Source organism: Fringilla coelebs, assembly GCF_963513975.1.
Source record: "Fringilla coelebs genome assembly, chromosome: 8".
Taxonomy (NCBI): Eukaryota; Metazoa; Chordata; class Aves; order Passeriformes; family Fringillidae; genus Fringilla; species Fringilla coelebs.
Window position 1 is genome coordinate 23,640,643 of NC_140066.1, and position 19,959 is coordinate 23,660,601.

The 19,959-nt window shown below is 50.4% G+C and overlaps 2 protein-coding genes across 3 annotated transcripts; one reads left to right on the forward strand and one right to left on the reverse strand.

Annotated features, from left to right (window-relative positions):
* Window positions 1-1,013: 1,013 nt before the first annotated feature.
* DPCD (deleted in primary ciliary dyskinesia homolog (mouse)) lies at window positions 1,014-8,151 on the reverse strand. Its single transcript, XM_084210011.1, has 6 exons — window positions 8,073-8,151; window positions 7,726-7,806; window positions 6,976-7,100; window positions 6,034-6,167; window positions 2,345-2,447; window positions 1,014-1,210 (listed from the first exon to the last, which is right to left on the reverse strand). Exons 1-6 carry the CDS (start codon window positions 8,134-8,136, stop codon window positions 1,106-1,108), a joined length of 612 nt encoding a protein of 203 aa, XP_084066137.1. The 5' UTR covers window positions 8,137-8,151; the 3' UTR covers window positions 1,014-1,105.
* Window positions 8,152-9,612: 1,461 nt separating this feature from the next.
* POLL (DNA polymerase lambda) lies at window positions 9,613-19,594 on the forward strand (the record flags this gene model as incomplete). 2 transcript variants are annotated; one of them, XM_084210060.1, is made up of 8 exons in its annotated part: window positions 9,613-9,727; window positions 9,989-10,286; window positions 10,900-11,065; window positions 13,554-13,877; window positions 14,381-14,554; window positions 15,464-15,592; window positions 17,512-17,680; window positions 17,990-19,594. In XM_084210060.1, 8 exons carry the CDS (start codon window positions 9,613-9,615, stop codon window positions 18,352-18,354), a joined length of 1,740 nt encoding a protein of 579 aa, XP_084066186.1. In that variant the 3' UTR covers window positions 18,355-19,594. The 2 variants fall into 2 exon arrangements, with proteins under 2 accessions (XP_084066186.1, XP_084066187.1); XM_084210061.1 differs by having other exon boundaries at window positions 9,992-10,286.
* Between the last annotated feature and the right edge of the window lie 365 nt (window positions 19,595-19,959).

Here is a 19,959-nt window from a genome sequence, read left to right on the forward strand (position 1 = left end):
TCATTTCCACTGTCAAGAGGCTGCTCTTCCCTTGTGATGCACAAGAATTGGAGGAATATGTCTGCTGGAGCCCCAGACTCTAAGGAATTGACATGGTTTAAAAGTAGTCTCATCAGGGGAGCTGTGTTAGGAGCCCATGAGCTGCTCACTTGAAGGTATGGTTTGCTTGGGTAGTAACTGTTCAAGTATGAACTGGGACGGAACAACATTTAGAAATCTAAGCAAGGGGATGGCTGTTGGAGGAGCTGGTAAAGCAGCACTGTTGGGGCTGTCCCTGTGCAGTGAGGTTTGCAATGGTCCATGTTTGTGCCTCCAGAGAAGGGTGGGCAGCTGCTGCTCCAGCGGCCCAGCCACTGCTTCCCCTCCGTGCCATGCAAATGGAGGCAGCTGCATCTTGGTTCCTGCCCTCTGCACAGCCCTGTCACGTTTTGGATGGCTGGCACTAAGGAAGCAGCTGCATGTCTTCCTCTTTACCCTGTTTCATAGGCTGTGCTCACTCAGGTCTAAGCATTGATGCTGTTTGCAGAGATAGCAAAGTCACCAGAGCATCCTGACTGCATGGAGGAGCTGCATAACTGCACAGGGGGGAGCTGCTTCCAAGCACATCTCAGGCAAGTAATGGGTGTGAGGAGGGAGTTCTTGTTTTCCAAACATTACTGCCTTCAGCAATAGTGGCAGATGGGGAATTCCCAAGGTGTCATGTTGGATGGGGACAGGGCTGCTGGTCGTGGATGTGGTGTGCTTCCTTTGCATACTACAGCTTCCCACAATTCATAGAAGGATCATTCCATCCCTGGAAATGTTCTAGGCCAGGTTGGATAGGGCTTTGAGCAGTCTGGTCTAGTGGAAAGTGTCCCTGCCCATGACAGGGAGGTTAGAACTAGATGATCTTTAAGGTCCTTTCCAACACAAACCATTCTACGGTTTTATGAAATGTCTGCATAAATCAGCAGGTCAACTGCCCTGCCATCTTCCTAGGCTTACAGAGATTCCTCCAAATGACTCTATTAACAACAGAACCCATTTTTATTAGATAAGGCAAAATAAACACCATGAAGCTGTGCCAGAGAGCTGCCCCTCACCTCAACCTCTTAGCAGCCACTGCCTACTGGGTCTTACAGTCTCCATCCCCACTGTTAGCTGCCTTTATCTTCTTCAGCTCCTTCTGCAGCTGCTCTTCTGCAGCCAGGATCTCCTTTGGCTTCTGGTACTGTAGGACAGAGAGAAATGCCCTTAGCACTCCTGAACTCCTGTTCAGCCTCTGCTCCAAGCAGACCAACTGCAACCTGTTGCTGCCACCCCAGCAAGGGCCGTCCTGCCAAGGGAGGCCTTGCCATTACCAGCAGCCTCTGAAGCCTGTTTAGAGAGGTGGTGCCATCAAGCTAAAGACATTTGCCAAGTTCTGGAGTGTCTTTTATAGTGCAAGTAAAACTCTGTAGTTAGGTGTGGAATCTTGGCCCCCACCAACCCCTCTGGAATATCCTGGCAAGCAGATCCTTGCTGTGCTCACTTACCGTATGATCACAAGTGTTTTATATATATATGTACATAAAATAAGCCTTTTTTTTTTTAATGCAGAGAGAAGTAAGAGTTGCAGTTCATCTGTCTTCCCCCCCAGAGGCCTCTCACCCAGCTGCAGCTTAGTGGTGGATGCAGGTGCTTCCTGCAAGGTTTGGCCAGTAGCAAACAGAAGCTCAGGAGGACTCAAGGTGCTCTTCTTGGCCCATCTTCTCTGCATGTGCAGCCCAGGTCTGCTGCCAGGTTTCTCACAGAGGGTGTGCCCTCTGTATAGTTGACTTCTGCACTGAATAAGGCAAACACCTGTTGCTCAAAAGCATCTGTCTGCTCCTTGCAACAAGAAGTGTGTGTCCATGTTGCTAGTCTCTTGCTTCCACCATGTGTCTGGAAGTGTTCCCTCTGACACAAAGCAGCAGGTGATTATTTTTTATTATACTGTTTTAAGACTCTGAGACCTCAAAGTGCAGCAGGTCCTTGGGCTTTTATGCTCTGAGACAAGAGAAACTTAATGTCCCTGAGAGTGGAGGCTTGCTCAGGCCTGAGGGAGAGAATACATGGAAAACAGGGCATGACAGACACTCTTCCACCTGCACGTCACCTTGAGCAGCAAGCAGGGCCTCTCCTGCCACCTGGGATCTCTTGGCTAGCCTAGTGTCAGCATGCCCAGTGTAATCTGAAACTCCCACTGTCTGTGTGACAGAGAAGGAGCTGCATGGGTGACCCTCAGCTCTGTTTCATTTCCCCACGTGTAAGAACTTTAGCTTCATTGTTTTCCACAGGAAAAAAGAGAAGAGCAGAGTGCTGATCTGCATGGTTAAAACCTCACCGTGATGATCAGGGTGTTGTTGGCATGGGTGAAGCTCAGAGCAGCTGCATCCAAAGGGAGGTGGTATCGGTCCAGATCGGGGATAGAGAACTTCTTATAGTACCTACAAATGAGAGAGGAGACAGAAATAAGGAACGTGGGGTTTCTATTCTGCCTCTAGGAGTGCTGAGAGACAGCCTGCTGGTCTACAAAGTATACATGAGGACAACAGACCTCTCAGGGTTGGCAGGAGGCCCTTGTGCCATGTTGTGTGCCCCCCAGGTTAGCAGGAGCACTAGAAACAAACCTCCAAACTGGAAACCAGAGCTGGCAAAGTCCTGAAGAGCTTTGGTGCGTGACAGCACGCTTGGTCCCTCCAGCTTGCCTGTATGTGTAGTGCCAGCTACGGTTAGACGACTCAGCCCTACCAAGGTGTCACTTGTCTTTTTCCTTGCTCATGGCCTATCATTCCCTCTAAGTAACAGCTTCCTTTAGCTTTCGGCAAATAGCTATCAAAGCTCTTGTGCCATATGACTTACTTTCCTCTGTGATGCATCATTTTGTGTTGCAATCCTTCCTAAACCCTCCTTTTTAACTTCTAGCTGTACTTCCTAGGCAGCTTTTTGCTTTGGTGGCCTGGTGGTGCTCATGCATACCCTGGGCACAGATCTCCAGGTGTAATTGCCCACAATCACCTGAGCCTCTGCTCTACAGCATCTCCATGCAGCCTGCATGGTGGCTGTGGTGCTCCTCTGCACTTACAGCTCTCCTAGTTCCTTCCCTGGTTTCTATCCCAGTCTTCCAGTAACCTCTCACATCCAAGCAGAGGACAGAGGTTTTTGCCAGCTAAGAGATTTTCTAAGACTTTGGAGCCAGAACCCAGCAGACCTGTACCTGTGTTTGCCCGAGATCTGTGCTTGACATTGCTTGCCTTGCACCTACTGCTTCTCTCTAGGGTTGCACCAAATACACTGTCATGTGGTCCTATGCCCACCCAGAGGCATGGCTGGATTCTTAGTCTCTTCCAACACTCTTGTGGGCAGTCCTCTCCAAGGAATTGGCCTGTAGCTGGTACTGAGGTGCCTGGAGCAGAGTGGGAATAGGCAGTGGCTGCTACCATGAGGGGTGGTTCTCAATTCAGCTGGCTGTGTGTGCGGCTTGGCCTCTCGAGCTACCTCTGTCACGGTGAAAACAGCTACAAAGGGCAAATGGCTTTCCCGGTGCAGTGGGAGGAATGTACACGGCTTGTTACCGCAGGGCTCAAACCGTTCTGTGTTGTCACTGCTGTCGGTATTTGGAAAAGGTGGCAGACATGGATAATAAGGGAGATGTCAAAGGTTAAACAGCAGAGATTAGATGAACACAAAGACATGTTAAGGAAGTGTTAACTTCTTACCGATTAGACAAAAAAAAAAGCAGTACACAGAAAAAAACCCACTGTTTCAAAGGGCCTTGGGAGTCATCAATGAAACAGCAGCATTCTGCTGCCCCAGGACTAAGGAGAAGGGGAGAAGAATGGCTTTGGCTGGCCTCAAACTAAAATCTGTGACAAGATCAAAGGAAACCAGATCTGCCTTGCCAACCCCTCCTCCTCCTAACATTACCACTGCCTCTCACTACAATAATTGAATCAGGTTTGGCGTTTGGGGAGATGGCTTTCTAGGTTTGTTTTTAGAGTTCAGTTTAATGGATTTATTTTACAGCAAGAGGTTTTAAGCAAATCCCACTTGAGCAGTCCTTGCCGTGGCCAGAGGGAACAGAGTGACTGGTGGAAGTGAAGAGCTCCTGTCTGGGCTGGGGAGGTAGCTGATGGGTGGTTATCCCAGCCGATGCAGGCTGATTCTCTGCCCTCTCCTCTCACCCCATGGCCAAGGGGCAGTATTACACTCTGAGCCCGAGTCCTGGCCTGAGATCCACAGAATGTATGTGAAATCACCTCTATTATTTTCCTACTGGAAACCCACTTTTTGTTAGCCCGTAGGGAAAACTGCTACTGGTATGCTGAGAATTTAGAGCTGAGCTATTCAGTAGTGACTTGGCAGCCCATCCTGTTACTTGTGCCTCTGGCTGGCGGTCAGCACAGCTCTGTTGCTCAGAAGCAGCATGGCTGACTTCCAAGGGTTGGAGAGGCTCCGAGGCTTCCTTTCTCTCCCGTAGTGATGTGCACTCTCTCCGTGGATTCCATGCTGTTGTTGCTATCTTGGAATTAGTTGCTGAGTGGTGCCTTGCCCTGGCCGAGACCCAGGAGAAATGATCTAAGATATCCTGGAGCCTGTACTAAGTGTGCTAGTGCTGGTGTCTGTCCCTGCTCCCTACTGACAGTACGTCATTCTTGTCCTCAGTGAGGTGGCTTTCAGCTTTAATTCTAAAAGTCCTTAACTGTTAGATACCGGCCACGAGTTGCTATTGGGTCCTCTGGCACCAGTCTATGAGAGAACAAATGTCAGCTGCTCATGGAAGACTCTCCTGAGAGCAGTAGGAAAAAGCCAGAAGTCAGGTAGGGCGTAGGTAAAGTCTAAGTACTACACTTAGACTTACGGCACCTATGCAGGCACCTATGCAGGAAATTCCCACATACACACCACTATCAGTAGGACTGGGAGTAGATAAGCCTGTCTGTGACAGTATGTGGTTGGATATAGGATCAAGTACTCCATTCTTGTCCTAGCTCCATGGATATCCATGTGTGGCTGACAGGAATCTCATCTTTTGCTACGTGGGTCTCCCTATTAAAGCACCACTGTTCTGTGAATCCCTCTGTGTGCATTTAGGCCAACATCTTTCTGTATTAGAGCTGTAATTGCTTGCTATTTCTATGGGTTAACTTCCCTCTTCCCAGCCTTCTGGTTTTGAGCCCCCAGGTAAGCTGATGTACAGAGCCCCAGCAGCCCTTTCCCAGGAGACTCGCAGGTGCCCATTCCCGAAGCCCTCGACAGCAGAGGGGCTGCAGTTCTGTGCCGACAGCACCACCTACAGCCACTTCCATCACCTTCCCTTGTGCGCCCAAGGCTCGTTCCGTGTACTCACTTCCCAATACTACAGCTCATCTTGGCTTATCTGAGGCTGTAGATGCTTTGGGACATAGTGTGTTTCATTCCATGTGAGATGCCATGTATTGACACGCCGCAAGATGTGGCTTTAACAGCATTTTCTATTTTTGTCCTCCCATCTCAAATCTCTCTTGGCAGAACACTGTGGTGCTTCCTTCCCAGATTCAGTCTGTCTTTTTTGCTTGCTACCTCCAGATTATATCACTGGCATTGTGACTGTTGGACATGTTTATGCAGGGAGATCTGTTTGGGTGCCCACGACTTTTCTGTCCATGTTGAATCCTGCAGCATTCTGAGATGCAATGACTAAGAGTGAGAAAATTGAATGTTCTAGCTTCAAGAAGTCTGCAAGGCTCTTACTTTATTTTTCTAAGAAAGTGATATCTGGCAGGGTAAGAACACTGCAAGCACCACCCTACAGGAGCCAAGATGAGTTTGCAATGGCCAATGCAGAGCTTGGGGGGCCCTACTTGTAAACCTGTCTGAGGCAGTTCGGAGTGGAAACTGGGCAGCAGGAGACATGTGCTGCAAGGTGAGCTCCCTCAGCCCTTGCACACTGGGGACAGAAGAGAGGACAGCCCCCTGTGCAATCACTAGCCTGCCCCCTGTGCCAGCCCACCCCAAGGGACTGTCAGCACCGGCAGTGCTGTCCTTACTGACTTCTTGTTGGTGGTCCGGATGACACAGCAGCGCTGCTCCTCCTCCACGGAGACACTGTAGACCTCTTTGGGGTAGGGGAGGTTACGGATCCGCCACTGGAAGCTGCTCAGGGTATCCTTCCTCATGAAGATAGGCTACAGCAAACAAGTACCTTTAGCAAGGCCCCTCCAGCTGTCTCCTCTCCTCCCTGTACTACCTTGTGAGACTCCACATGGGAATGCTCCAGTTACTCCCTAATGCTCCAGTTCTTTCACACTGAAGCATTAGGGAGTAACTCAAGAAGCGGCCTGAGCACCACCTTCCTACAGCTAAGGCTGCTCTGCCTTTGCCCAGGGCACTGCTTGCAGGAGGCTGAAAGTGTTTACTGAGGAAGCCTTAAAGTACAGGGTTACACGGACACAGACAACCTAATACTGAGCTCTGCCTGCTCTAGGAACTTGCTGGATTCAGTCCTAGCTCTGCCCCAATTTGTGGTGCAGAGCTGTGCTTGTGTTTCAGAAGCACAGCTTCTGAAAAGATGGTATGAGACTAAAACAGCTGTGCCCTCCGCTAGAGGGGTGTGAAGATGAAACAAGCTGTGCCCTATTAGAGAGCAGCCTGCTGTGCACTGCCTGTGCCTTTCATTGCTATCACTTTTGTTTTCTATCCCCTGATTTGTCCTGGCACTGGCCTTCCTGTCACCCTGCTCTTTCAAGGATAGCAATTGGCCAACATAGCAGTACAGTTTCTTCACTTAATGAAACTACAAATATCTGTAAGACTCCTAAAAAAACCTAAGCTGTGCCTTCTTTCTACTCAGCCCTGCAGTTCTGGGCGATTTGTAGCAGAGTGCTGGGTGCATTAAGGCTGTCTCTTGGTGATCTCTTGGTAGCTATCAACTACTGCTGTAAGCACAAGACAAGGTAGTTTTAGGTGCAGTAGTACCTGCAGACCCTTACATACATTTGAGCTGCTCTCTGTTATAAGCTCTGACTCCAGTGCTCCCAGGAGTGGCGAGGTTGGCTCCCCCACTTCCACCTGCCACTTGCCGGTGCCCCCAAGGGTGTTCTTCTCTCGCCATTTTCTACCTGGGGAAGAGAGAAGAAGGGTTTTCTTTCTTCTGCTCTCTAAGAACTCCAGCAACTGACTGCCAAAGCTGCCCAGCACACTGAGATGATATGAATACATGTATCTTAATTCCAGTAATTTTTGACTTTGGTGTGAGTTGATATGCTAGTTGGCCTATTCCTAGGTCAGAAATTCTGTGCTGAATGCCTCTTTTTTGCTACTTGGTGCTGAAGCCATGGTGGGTTGCGACAGGTGCTGTGCTGCAGCTGATGTGGTTTTGGACAGGAGCCATAAACAACACTTTGTTTGCGGTAGCAGAAGCCACCAAAAAGCATATTTCAGTCCTTTATGTGGTACAGACTTGGTGCCTGGCAACTATGATGGCAATCTCATCTAGTCCGTCCAAGTCTGTTTTGACAGACGGGATGTTTGAGGGAGATCCTGGGCTAAAGCAAGGTCTGCTATGCCATGAAAGTCAGAGAACCCTGGCTGCAAGCTGGACCCCACTTCTGTCGCTACAAAATTCTGCTCCAGACATGCCTGTCTCCCAGAATAGGCAGGGATGATTTGTTCCTGACCAGGTGGTCCCTCTCAACACCCCAGCCCTGAGGGTACAGACCCACTGCCCTGCAAACCATCACTTACTTATTAACTGGCCAGTCTTAATGTCGTACTCTTCGGCCATCTCCTTCCCATCCTCGAACAAGTAGTGGATCTTCCGCTTCCCTAGAGGCAAGGCAGGTGGTGAGAGGAAACGGGATACCCCTACCCCTGGGTGAAGGGCTCTGTCCCACTGCCTGGGGCCCCATCCCATTGCCCGGGACCCCGGCCCACTGCCCGCGTTGATGGCCTCGCGTCCTTCCCTGGGCCCCTGCCCGCGGTGCGGGGCTGTGCCCAGGAGCGCCCCCCTCCGCGCCCGCTCGCTGCAGGACCACCCCTCACTCCGCGGCGGGGGCAGGCGAAGGCTATCCCGACCCTCGCCCCGCGGTTACCGTCCTGCACCAGCGCCGTCTTGCCAGCCGCCCGCAGCCGCTCCAGCCAGCTCGGCACCGCCATGGCGGCCGCGCCGTCGCCGCGGCAACGCGGAAACTTCCGCCCGCCGCCCGGAAGCGCTTCCGGCCCGGCCGAGCTGAGCGCGGCCCTGCCCGGCTGCGGTCCCGGCGTCGGCCCCGCGCCCCTTCGGGGCCCTTCCCCTCTCCGGCTGTCCCCCCTCGGCTCCCCCCCTCCCTCGGCTCCCCCGGGCACAGCCGCGAGGTCTGGGGGGGTCGTTCTTGTCCCCGAGGTTGCGGGTGCTGCCAGCCCCGAGTTGGTGGCCTTGAGACCTTCGCGGCCTGAGGAGGCTGGCAAGGCAGGTTTGGTGCCCGGCGGGTGCGTTGCGGTTTATAGGAGTTAAAATACAGCCTGCAGAAACACTGCTCAGCCCTAGAACGGGCTTGGTGCCCAGAACCTCGGCGGGCTTTTGGTGTGGGTTTTTTCTTTATCTAATAGAAAGGATTACTGTTTCCAGAGCCCTTTTTTTTTTGGTCAAAACGTCCTGAAAACTGAAACGTTTCAGCGAAGGTGAGTTTCAGAAATGTAGCAGGATTTCTCTTCCCATGGAGCTGAACTCTTCCTCACAGAAGTGAGGGCTTGAGTCGAGCTCTGGGTTGGTCTTCAGAGGATTATGTTTAGTGCTCAGATGAGAAGGTGATGATAGCAGGAAGCCATGGCCCAATGGGACCATTTTCAGCTTTTCCAGGTTGGGTAGGATAGGTTTGTGGTGGACTGTGTGTGAGAACTCTAAGAGAAACACAGAGTGCTGCACAGAGAGGAAACCAAGCTGGTGATTACTCAGCACTGCAGCTACATGGAGGCGATGTTGGGATATACAGTGATTCGGGGCTAGTTTGGGATACAAAAAACAGCTTCCTTGTGTCCTGGTAGTTCAAGCTCCAAAGTTTGCATTTGCAAGGCTTGTCATGGTAAAGCTACAGTTGTACCCATATTGAACTTGGCTAGTTAATCTTAAGTAATTTGCTATTTCCGGATGAAGCCAAGTTAGGAGTTTCCCTCTTGTGGCTGTGTGAAACACTTGGTGTCAGTCCGTTTTGTCTCATAGGTGACTGGATTTCAGCCCTGGCAGGAGAATTGTTTCCCTCTTGGGAATATGCCTAAGAAATACCCGGGAAATAAAGTTGCTTCTTTAGGCTGAGCAGATAGGAGCTCTAAACTGTTAAGGGAGTTGAATGCTTTCCATTGTAAGAACTCAGCTGTAGAGGTTTCTAAGACATTCAGGTAGGGTTAACTTAAGTGACTTTCTGACTTTGGTTTTTCTGACCTTGTGGTTTTTCTGTCCTTTTCTGACCTTCAGTTCTTGATTCTGGTTGCCTCCCTCAGGCTGAGCATTTTTGGAAGGCAACAACAAAAAACTTCAGAACAACAAAGACAGTGAGCAACATGAATGAATCTTGAGTTGTGGTTAGGTAGGATCTAAGCAACCTTGCTCTTTCTTGTTTGTATTTAGCAATTGCTGCTAACTTTACCACCAGGCCTATGGAGCCACGAGGGATTGTCAAAGCCTTTCCCAAGAGGAAGAAGGTTAGGGATGAACCAGAGAAAAGCATCCCTCCAAAGATCCCAAAAGAGCAAGGAACAGAGATACCAGAGGGTAAGTCCTGTGTCCCTGTGATGTGGGATATAATACTTACACCCAGCGGGTTAACTGCAAGTGCTGTTCCCCAAAGGCTTTTTCTGGCCCTCGGTGTGTTTTCTGTAGTGGTCATGGGCAGCTTGGTTTGGTGTGTCCAGCTGGAGCCCCCCAAGGACTGCCTGCCAGGGCTGGTGCCATCAAGTCCCATGAGACTGATGTAGCCCTGCTGGGTGGGGACACTTCTTGTCACTGTGTCCCTGCCCCTGTGCTTTTCCTCAGCAGAGTGGCTGAAACCAGTCATCGCCTACGTGCTGCAAGCCGGCATTGGCCAGGCCAGGGCCGAGATCTTCCGCAGGCAGATTGTGCAGAACGGGGGTGTGGTTCACGGCCAGCTCTCCTCGGAGGTGACACACGTCATTGTGGCCGAGGACATGGACTGCGATCGCGCCTTTCGGCTCCTCAGACTAACCAAGCTGCCCCCGGGGCTGCAGCTGGTGAAGGCGGCCTGGCTTAGTGCTTGCATTAGAGACCAGAAGCTGCTGAGTACTGCTGGCTATGGTGTCTTTATCCCCCACAGGTATGCAGATGCCACTCTGCCATTCCTTCCTGCATTTCCTCTATCCTAAACTATCCAGCACTACAATTTGACCTCAGCTCAAAATCTTGGACTGCAACTCCTTGCAGGTCCTGTGAGCATGACTCAAAGTTCTGTGTGGTAGCAAAACATATAATAGGGCCCAGAAGTACTGCCAGAAGTCCTGTCACTTGCTACAGGTGCTAAAGGCACCTCTTCCTGATCCATCAGTGATAACAAGACATCTCTTAAAAATACTGAGGATTAAATACTGTTTCTTACTTATTGCAGATGAAAGGTACAGAGAAATTGGAAACTAGGCACAAGAGGAAATTAAAAATGGAGCAGCAGGCACAGATTAGGATCAAAATGTTTTGGCAATGTTTTGGAAAGAGTCTGAGAGTGAGGTAGGTAGGAGTGGAAGTTGCAGATCAGCAAGGTAGATGTTAACTGGGGCGCTGAGCTAAAAGCAGAGTAATTAATCTGTGATCTGAGAGAGTACAATTCATGTGGGTTGTTTGCTCCATCCCAAAACATGCAGAAGGATTTCTTGGTCAAAGTTCTGAGGGTTTAGAAATCCTCCTTCTTCTGTACTGAGGCATACGATCCATGGCAGGTACCTGGAGGAGAAGGAATTCCACAAAGAACAGCAACAGATCCTGGACAGAGAAAAAATGCAGCCCCCAGCAGAGGAGGGAGCAGTGAAACCGAGTACTGAAGCACAGGTGGAGGATTCCTCACAGCGAGGCTTGGGCACCCTTGAACAGCAGCGACTTGCTGAGGTGAGGCTTTCCTGCACAGATCCATCTCCTTGTGAGCAGATCCTGCATGCTCCTTTTCCTGGCTAAAAGCATCCCTGCAGGGATGCTGTGTGAGATTTCCTCAGCGAAGGGAAGGTGTTTGGATGTTCCAGTGAGCCAGACTCAGGCTGTGGACATGGCTACTGCTTCTCTTTGTCCTTTTTAGGTTAAAAATAGAAACAGTGCCCCTAAATTGCTGTTCCCATCAGAACATTTCCAGCTGAAGCAGTCCTGGTGCTCTGATCAGGCCAAGGCTCACTATGGTGATACTCACTTATGTCCTTTTGAGGAATATTCCCTGTCTGAGAATATTTTCTTTTCAGGAAACTGTCTCTGATATTTCATCCCATGTTCCTACTTGAGCCATATGAACCAGTTCTCCACTCCTTGGCAAACATCCTGTTCAGACACATGTTTGTACAGTGGATCAGGTTGCTACCAGAAGGATCGTGGAGGTGTTCTTAAAATATCTGTGTTGGGTTATTAGTGGCTTCTGCTGTGAATCAGTGTCTCTGGCCTGCTGTTAGCTTTCCTGCCTTTCTCTGTATTTTCGCTCAAATTTCTGAATTCTTCTAGGGCATTCTTATCATTCAAATCAGTCTGTAGCAAAGTTACCTGAAACATCCCCAGCATCTGCCTTGTATTACTGGCATCTGTTTTGCAGCACAGTCCAAAATTTTGCTGCGCAAAGTCTGAAATTACTCTCTACCTGGCAGCTCACTGAAGGCACAAAAGCCACATTTGTAGACATTTCAGTAAAATCCCTTGTCCCAAGCTTAGATCTATGTGACTTGGGGAGGAGTGGGATACTTGAGACCCAGCTGCAGCAATAAAGCTGAAACAGTTTAAAAGTAGCTTTTAAGCACAGAGTCTTTTCTAGATTGGGTGGATGTTTTTTCTCTAGGAGATGATGGGTGTCAGTGTTTCGTATTAAATAGAGACTGATCTGGGAGTTCTGCCTTTGGATGTAAACTCCTGTGAGGAAATCCTGTTACAGTCAGACTAGCAACCACTTTTTGACTGGCATGCAGATGCAGTGGTTCTCTGCAAGGCAGCCTCTGTAAGCAGTGCCAGTTACTCTCTGTTAACCCAGAGCTGTCACCTCAGGCTGCCTGTCTTCCTCTCAGGTACCCTGTTGCTACTGGTCGGTTTTGCACATGTGGTTGTAAAGAGTCTATCAGCTTTGCTGACAAAGTGTAGAGAGTCAGGGGTTTAAGGGCTGTTTCACCTCTGTGACACTGCTGGCCAAGAGGATAGGAATTGCTTCCAGCTCCAGCTGCAGAGTTCTCTGTGTTGTGAATGGATAACATGCTTCTTTATATGCTTTTAAGGAGCTTACTGACTTATCTGAGCCTTCTGAGGCTTTGCTGCCCTTGGAGAGAGCAGCATCCAAGGGAGTTGTATTTCAAGACAAATCAAACTGATTAAAACTGTCAAATCTTCACTCTTACCCAGTTTTCAGAGTTATAAAACAGGACTGCAAAACACATCCCATCTATGTGTCGCCAGACCTCCTACCTCCTCAGCCAGCAGAACCAGAGGTTGTAAGGATGTGGCTCTTACTTTGGCTCACACTCTGCTGAAACTCATAACAGAACATGGTGTCCTGCATGGAATTGCTAGACTGATCCCAAACAACCCTGCATCACTCAGAGTTACTTCCATAAGCTCTTGGATCTTCATAGACTCCTGTGGTTATACATCAGGAGAGATGGGGACTCTTCTGAGCAAAGCAGTCTCCAAAGTCTCTGTGTGACTTTCCACTTCTATCCCCTTTTGTTCATTACCTGAAGCTGAGGCTCATTGTTTCTTAAGTCTACACAGAGGCATCTTAATGCTGAGGGTATCAGCAAATGCATACATTGGTTCTTTCTTCTGTCACTGAGGAATGTGGAGTCCTTTGTGTCATTCCTTCCTCCCCTTTTCTCTTGCAGATAGCCATGGGGAAAGTGAGGGGGTTTAAATTTACTACTCTTGTTAAGATTTTGTGTCTGAAAACAAAGTTGAGTGCCTGTCTGCTGTCATCTGCATCATGGGGTAGAGGTTGCTGAGTCCGAATGTGAGAGATGTGCCTATGCTGCCACCAAATGAGCTAAAGGTTTCCCTGAGGGAATAGGGAGTCAGCATCTCTGCCAGCCAGGGAATTTGGCGTTGTCATATGTCGCTGCTGGCAGCAGTTGCTCACTTACTCAGTGTCTTACCTCAGGGACTTGGCTGTAGGAGGGGACTGTGTGCTTGAATCACAGGTAGACAGCAGTATAGTCTCCTCTGCAGTGTGAGATGTGCATGGTAGCTTGAGGTGTGAGGAACTGTGGTGTGCAGTTCTAAAGGTAGCAGTTGGAGCAAGGTGTGCCCAGGAGGGAGGGTGGTTAGTGCTCTGGTTTCCTAATCTCAGAAGTTGCTTGTGCCAAGTGGATGTATGAGGCATGTACTTATTCTCACATGGCTGCTTTCTGATCTTTCCCTAAAGAAATACTCTGATGATGAAGACAGTGAAGGAGAAGATGCTGGTGTCACCCAGGGAGACCTGGAAGCATTGATTTCTGGCCGCTACCCTGTGAAATCATCAGAGGAGATCAGTGATAGCTCTGACACAGTGGCCCAGCCTCCCAGCAAGTGGGTTTGTGCCCAGTCTTCCAACACCAAGAAGGAAAATCACAACCAATGCATCACAGAGAAGCTGGAAGTGCTGGCAAAGGCTTACTCTGTCCAGGGGGACAAGTGGAGAGCTCTGGGCTACTCCAAAGCAATCAATGCACTCAAGAGCTACCACAAACCAGTCACCTCCTACCAGGTAAAACACCTCCCCGGGGGGTGGAGCAGGGAGATGGACCTTCGATGGAAGTTGTATAGCAAGTGCAAGTTGAGATTTATTGACTACACACAGTGTTTGTGGAACAGTAAAAAAAATGGAATCTGAGCCTTTTTAGGGCCAGATCTGGACACTCTCAAGATAAATGCCTTCCTTAGACACAATGCAGGGACATTTTCACCTTCCTCTTCATCAACAGCAATAGTAATAAGATGTAAAACTGACTGGATATGAGTCTTGGGGGCTGTGACAGTCCAGCAGTTCAGTGTGTTCATGTTTCAGTCCCATTCTGCAGGCTTGTCCTTTTCAACTTGAATTGATCAGCCAAGGTAAGCCTGGACTAGAGAGGAGACCATCAGGCAGGACTAGTCCTGCCACATACCCTTTACTTATCAAATGACAAACCAGGCTCTGAGTCAGGAGCAGCTCCCCAGCTTGTCTGTGATCTTTGCTTTTCCAGTAGCAGCTCTCTGGTTTCTTTCTAGGAAGCCTGTAAAATCCCTGGGATTGGGAAGCGGATGGCAGAGAAGATCCTGGAGATCTTGGAGAGTGGGCACCTGCGCAAGCTGGATCACATCAGTGAGAGTGTGCCTGTGCTGGAGTTATTTTCCAACATCTGGGGAGCAGGGGTCAAGACAGCTCAGATGTGGTACCAGCAGGTAAGTTCAGTGCCTTACACAAGAGGCTCTCTGGTTATGGTTTGAAGACTGCTGCTGAGTGTAGGAGAATTACTTTCACAAATAGTTTTTAATTGCCAGTACCTACAGGTAAGATTTAAATATGTTTTTTTGGGGAGGAACTATGAGGTTGGGTCCTATTATGTCTCAGCACCCTGCTGGGACTTTAGTTGTGCTGGGATGGGTAAAGGAGAAAGATGTGGAGAAGAGGAATGGGAGACATGCTGCCTCTGCTCTAGCATCGCTTTTTGGAGTTCATGTCACACTAGTCATGGCAATGATGTTGCTAAGAGCCAGGCTTGAATCAGGGCATCTTGGCCATGAGAGCTCCTGATGCAGTTGGTGACTGTTGGCCTGTAGCTATCAGAGTAGCCATCCATTTTGTCTCAGAGTTATAAGAATGAGGTTGAAATAATTATGCCAACAGGAGCAGCCCAGCCCACTGGGTGGGTTCCTTTAAAAGCAGTTTGTCTCCTGAGCATGAGCTAAAGAAGCCTGGTTTCCTGTAGTGGTTGGTTTGTGACTGGATTCTTGACTTAACAACACGTTTGTGTTCATACTATAATTTTTCCCTCATTGGGATGTTGTGGGTGTTGTTCCTTTACCTGTATTATGTGTTTTCCTTTAGGGTGTAGGGACACCATGCCTTAAGAGCAGTAGCCTTCTGTCAGAGGAGGGGTGGAGATTAGAGGTGTGCATGGATAGTGCAATTGCCTAAATCCCTTCTTTTAGGAACCAGGCCCTAAAGCATTCTTTTCATGTGATCTCAGAAGTTGTGACTTGGCCTGAACTTGAGACAGGCTAAATACAGTCTTCCCAAATCTTGGTGAAAAGTGTGTGAAGAGCAAAGTCTTGGCAGATGTCTGAATATCAGCACATGGTCTGCTCTAGGGTTTCCGGACGCTGGATGACATCCGCAGCAAGGCCACTCTGACCAGCCAGCAGGCTGTGGGGCTGAAGCACTACACGGATTTCCTGGAGCGCATGCCTCGGGAGGAAGCTGCAGAAATAGAGCAGACCGTGAGTAGCTTGGCTGCAGACATGACAGGGCTGTGAAAATAGCCCTTGTGTTATAGCTGAGCTCTTCAGCCTCTCCTCTGATTGGGGTCAGGGCTTGGAGGACCCTTTTTGGGCATGGACACACAAGGCCCTTACCTTGCCCCATAAGAAAGTTCTATATGAGTGCCTGGCAAGGAGGAGGATACTTCACTGGGGTTAGTCCTACACACTGCTTTGAAGAAAGCATGTGGCATGGTGGGATAGGCAGGTTCCCAGCTCTGCTTTCTTGCCTCTCATCATGTCTGGAATGTCTGCTTTCAGTCAAGGTGTCCCTGGTGCTGCTGCTTCAAAGGAAGCTGTGATCACCTTGTGATCTAGTTGTCAGTTAGAGAGCAGAGGGTGGATATCCTTGGTGGAAGCAAAGGGGATCCAGGCTGCTGCAGGGAGTGCTGCTTGCTGTAGGATGCTGTGGCACTCCATGACTATGGGGTGCTAAGCCAGTGTACCCTAATGTGAGCAGAGAGCCTGGGGGACACACTGTCATTGCTACCCCTGTGCTCTCCAGTCACCATGGAAGCAGCAGCCAGTGTGACCCTGTCACTCGGCCACAGGGCCTGGCCATGAAGAATACCTTCCTGCCAGGCTCCTGCTGGGGTGTCAGTCCTGTGTGCTGGATTAGCCATTTTGGTGGTAAGTGGTCCCTTTCCCAGGCAGGCTGGCCTGAGGAGCTGGCTCTTGGGAGAGGGTCTATTGTTATCTTGATGGGATTACTGTGCTTCCCTCCATACACACACACACACCTCTGATCCAGGCCCTGGAGAGAGAATGAGGGATTAGTCACTGTCTGTGCTGCCTGTCACAGTGAGATCTGAGGAGCTTTTAGGCTCTCGGGTGGGGCTGGGAGTTTTCTAGAAATCTTCATTTAAAGCCAGAAGGGGGGCAAAAACACCAGAGGAGGGCTTGCTCCGCATGAGAAAGGCTTGTGGCTTCTTGGAGCACCTTTGGGGCAAAGGTTAATGGGTTTATCTCTTGCTAATGAAGGATGATCCCCAAGAGTGACAAGGGGCAGTGGGCACAGACACTGCCTTGCTGAACCCCCAGCCTCTGTGATGGCCCCATCACTAGGAATTGCTGAGCCCCTCATTATTTGCTGCCAGCAGGGTGATTGGCACAATCAGGCCAAGAATACTTCAGGCCTGTCAGTGACTTGGGAGCCTTTCTTAAACATGTAATGAATGAAGTCATCAGAGTTAGCACTGTCTGCACAAAACAGGAGCTGGGGTCCAGCTTGGAGAAGACTGTAATAGGGGAAGTTCTTATTATGTGTTTGTTGGCAGCAGCATGTTGGCATCCCTTTGGTGTAAAGTGCTGGGACAATTGTGCTTTTTCTGGCTCAGGAAGTCCAGCTCTCCTGCAGAGGCAGAGCTCCTTGCAGGAGTGAACTCCAAGGGGTACTCACAGATTATCTGCTGTGTTGGATCCTGCTGGGGAGACTTCACAAGCCCATCCCTGTTTTTGAAACAGGGCCTGTGACCATCACCTGTTGAACTGATTTGCTTTGTGGGCAGAGCTGGTGAGCCTTGTGCTTGTAGGACAGCAGAAAAACCTCTTATCTCATGCTGTCTCAAAAACTGAAGGCTCTGAAAGCTTGTGCAGTACTTTGCCCCTTCATATTCCTGCTTGTCCCAGCCCAGTGCTCCCAAGAGCTGATGGTCGATCACTGTATGGTGTGGCATTGTGCAGGATGTTTGTAGGACTGGGTGGAGGCCACTCTGGCTCACTCCTCCCCTGACAGCAGGCCAGCCTTCTTGGTGGCAGTGTGCCATGCCTACATCTGGAGATGCAGGACAGGCCTCAAGGCAGGCATGAGATCCTTTGCTGCATTGATGGAAAGGGCATGAAGGGGCTGGTCTCTGACTCCTCATCCCTCCTTCTCGAAGGTCAGACAAGCTGCCCTGGCCATCAAGCCTGGCCTGGTGTGTGTTGCCTGTGGCTCCTACCGTCGGGGGAAGGCCACCTGTGGAGATGTGGATGTGCTGGTCACTCACCCGGATGGGCAGTCTCACCGTGGGGTGTTCAGCAAGCTGCTCAGCAGCCTCCGCAGGAGCGGTAAGAAGGCGGGGAAGCTGCTCTTAGAATGGCCAAGGCAAGGAGGCAATGAAGTGGATGGCATTCATTGAAGGATAGGTGATCACTTCTCCCAAGGACAGGACATCTTGTTAGTCCTTAAAATTACTGCCCCTGGACCTGGCTCAGCTGTAGCTTTAAGGAGGGAATATTGCTGCAGCTCAGCATGTTATCCCTGGGGGTCCCACAGCACGTTAAGGGACACCTCTGCTGCTCTCTGGGCAGTGGGGAGTTCAGCATGGAGGTGTCCACCTACCACTGAGCTCCTCTTGGCCTGTTTTCTCTTCCCAGGCTTCCTCACAGATGACCTGGTGAGTCAGGAGGACAACGGTGATCAGCAGAAGTACCTGGGCGTGTGCCGCCTGCCCGGGCCAGCGCAGCGTCACCGCCGGCTCGACATCATCGTGGTGCCGTACCGGGAGTTCGCCTGTGCCCTGCTCTACTTCACGGGCTCGGCTCACTTCAACCGCTCCATGCGCGCCCTGGCCAAGACCAAGGGCATGAGCCTGTCGGAGCACGCGCTCAGCTCGGCCGTGGTGCGAGGCCCCGGGGGTGCCAAGGTGGCACCTGGCCATACTCTGCCCACCCCCACCGAGAGAGATGTCTTCATTCAGCTGGGGCTGCCTTACCGAGAGCCCTCCGAACGGGACTGGTGATGCCTGCTTGTCACCCCGGGCTTGCTGCTGTGCTGCTGCTTTGAAGGATCTGACTTCCCCAGTGGTGGAAAGGCTCTATGGTTCCTGCAGGCTGAGGAACATATCCCAGCAAACTGGGGCTCCTTGCAAGCGTGAGGCCTGGCTGATGGGCAGAGCTCTGTGGCTTCCTCAGCAGAGGTTGTGGGCTGGAACCACACTGAAAGTGTTCTCTTGGTGTAGGTACCAAAAGGGCTCACTGCCCATCAGCTACCCTGGCCCTGCTCTCTCCAGCTTTAGAAGACTGCGTTGCAGAACCTTGTGATCCAGCCCTTGACAGTGCTTGGGAATAAAGGAAGTGGGTTGCATCTTCCTCTGTATCTGAGCACTGGCACTGTGAAATTTCTGTTCTGAGCTGTGAATGAAGGTAGCAGAGGTCTAGCTTGGTTCTGTGACTGGCCTTCCTCCTCACTAGTGCTGGCAGTTCCTACTGCAGGAGTCTCAAGGGGTTAACCTGTGCTGCTGCTCTTTCTGTCTGAGCTGGTGTGTCCTTTGATGGGTCCCATTGCTGCTGTTACTGCAACCAGCTTTCCCTGGTTCCAGCTAAGCCTTGAAAGAGACGTAGGGACCTGAGGTGCTGTGCCTGCTTGTTCCCAGCCTCCTGTTCTGAGGATCCTCCAGATTTACTCAGAGCACTGGTGTGACCCAAGACCTCCTTTCTTGGAGCAGGAGAGGAGCAGAGCTCACAGCCTGGGGAGCTGTGCTCAAGAGGGATTTGAATGTAATGGCACTGAATGTAACCCAGCAGCGCTGTGTGTCTGTCTCTAGGAGGCATGGAGACCGAGAGAAGCACAAGAAGATAGTTAAGTTGTAACTGGGGCAAAGCAAAACTTTTTCCCTTTTTTTTTGTGTGGAAGCCATGGAGTCATCTGGTCTTTGATCAGGGAAAGTGTGTGTGTTTGTATATACATGTGCATAGGGCTGGTCCCACCAGTTCCATGGGAGTGAATTTTATTTCTCAGGAAACCTCAAGTGTTTTATATTGTGAAGATGAATTTCCCAGGGACATTGAGTCCTCTCTCTGTTACAGGTACTGCAGTGGTTGCTCCTGGCAGAGGTGCCATGGTGGGCATTTCTGTGCCAGGACCCCAGGGCTCTTGCTCCCTTGTGGGGAATCTCGCCCTGTCAGGTACAGTGACAAAGCTGCATGTTTGCTGCTAGGGCAGGTGCAAACCAGGTAGGTTTGCACAGTTCCTGTGGCTGCTGGGCACCAGCAGGGCTGGGGCTTTGCTGGGGTGGCCCACACCCCAGCAGTGGCATTTGTGAACCCAGCCTTTCTGCTGGACACCTGGGGGAAATGAATGTCTTTTGGCATGTCTTGGTGCTTTGAAATTTGAAATGTAATAAATAAATAAATTCCTTCTCTCTTTTCCCTTGGTATCTCTGTCTTTTTGCTCTCTGCCCTGTGACTGTTGGGACTTTCTCCTGTGGCTTACCAGAAGCTCCTGCTGTGCTGGTCCCTTTCTCTGGTTTCAGTGGAGGTGGAGAACATGCAGTGGAGATCATAACACTGTTGGACCAGCACTTCTGGCTCTCAGGGCAGGGAGCTGCTGGCCACCATCCTCCCAT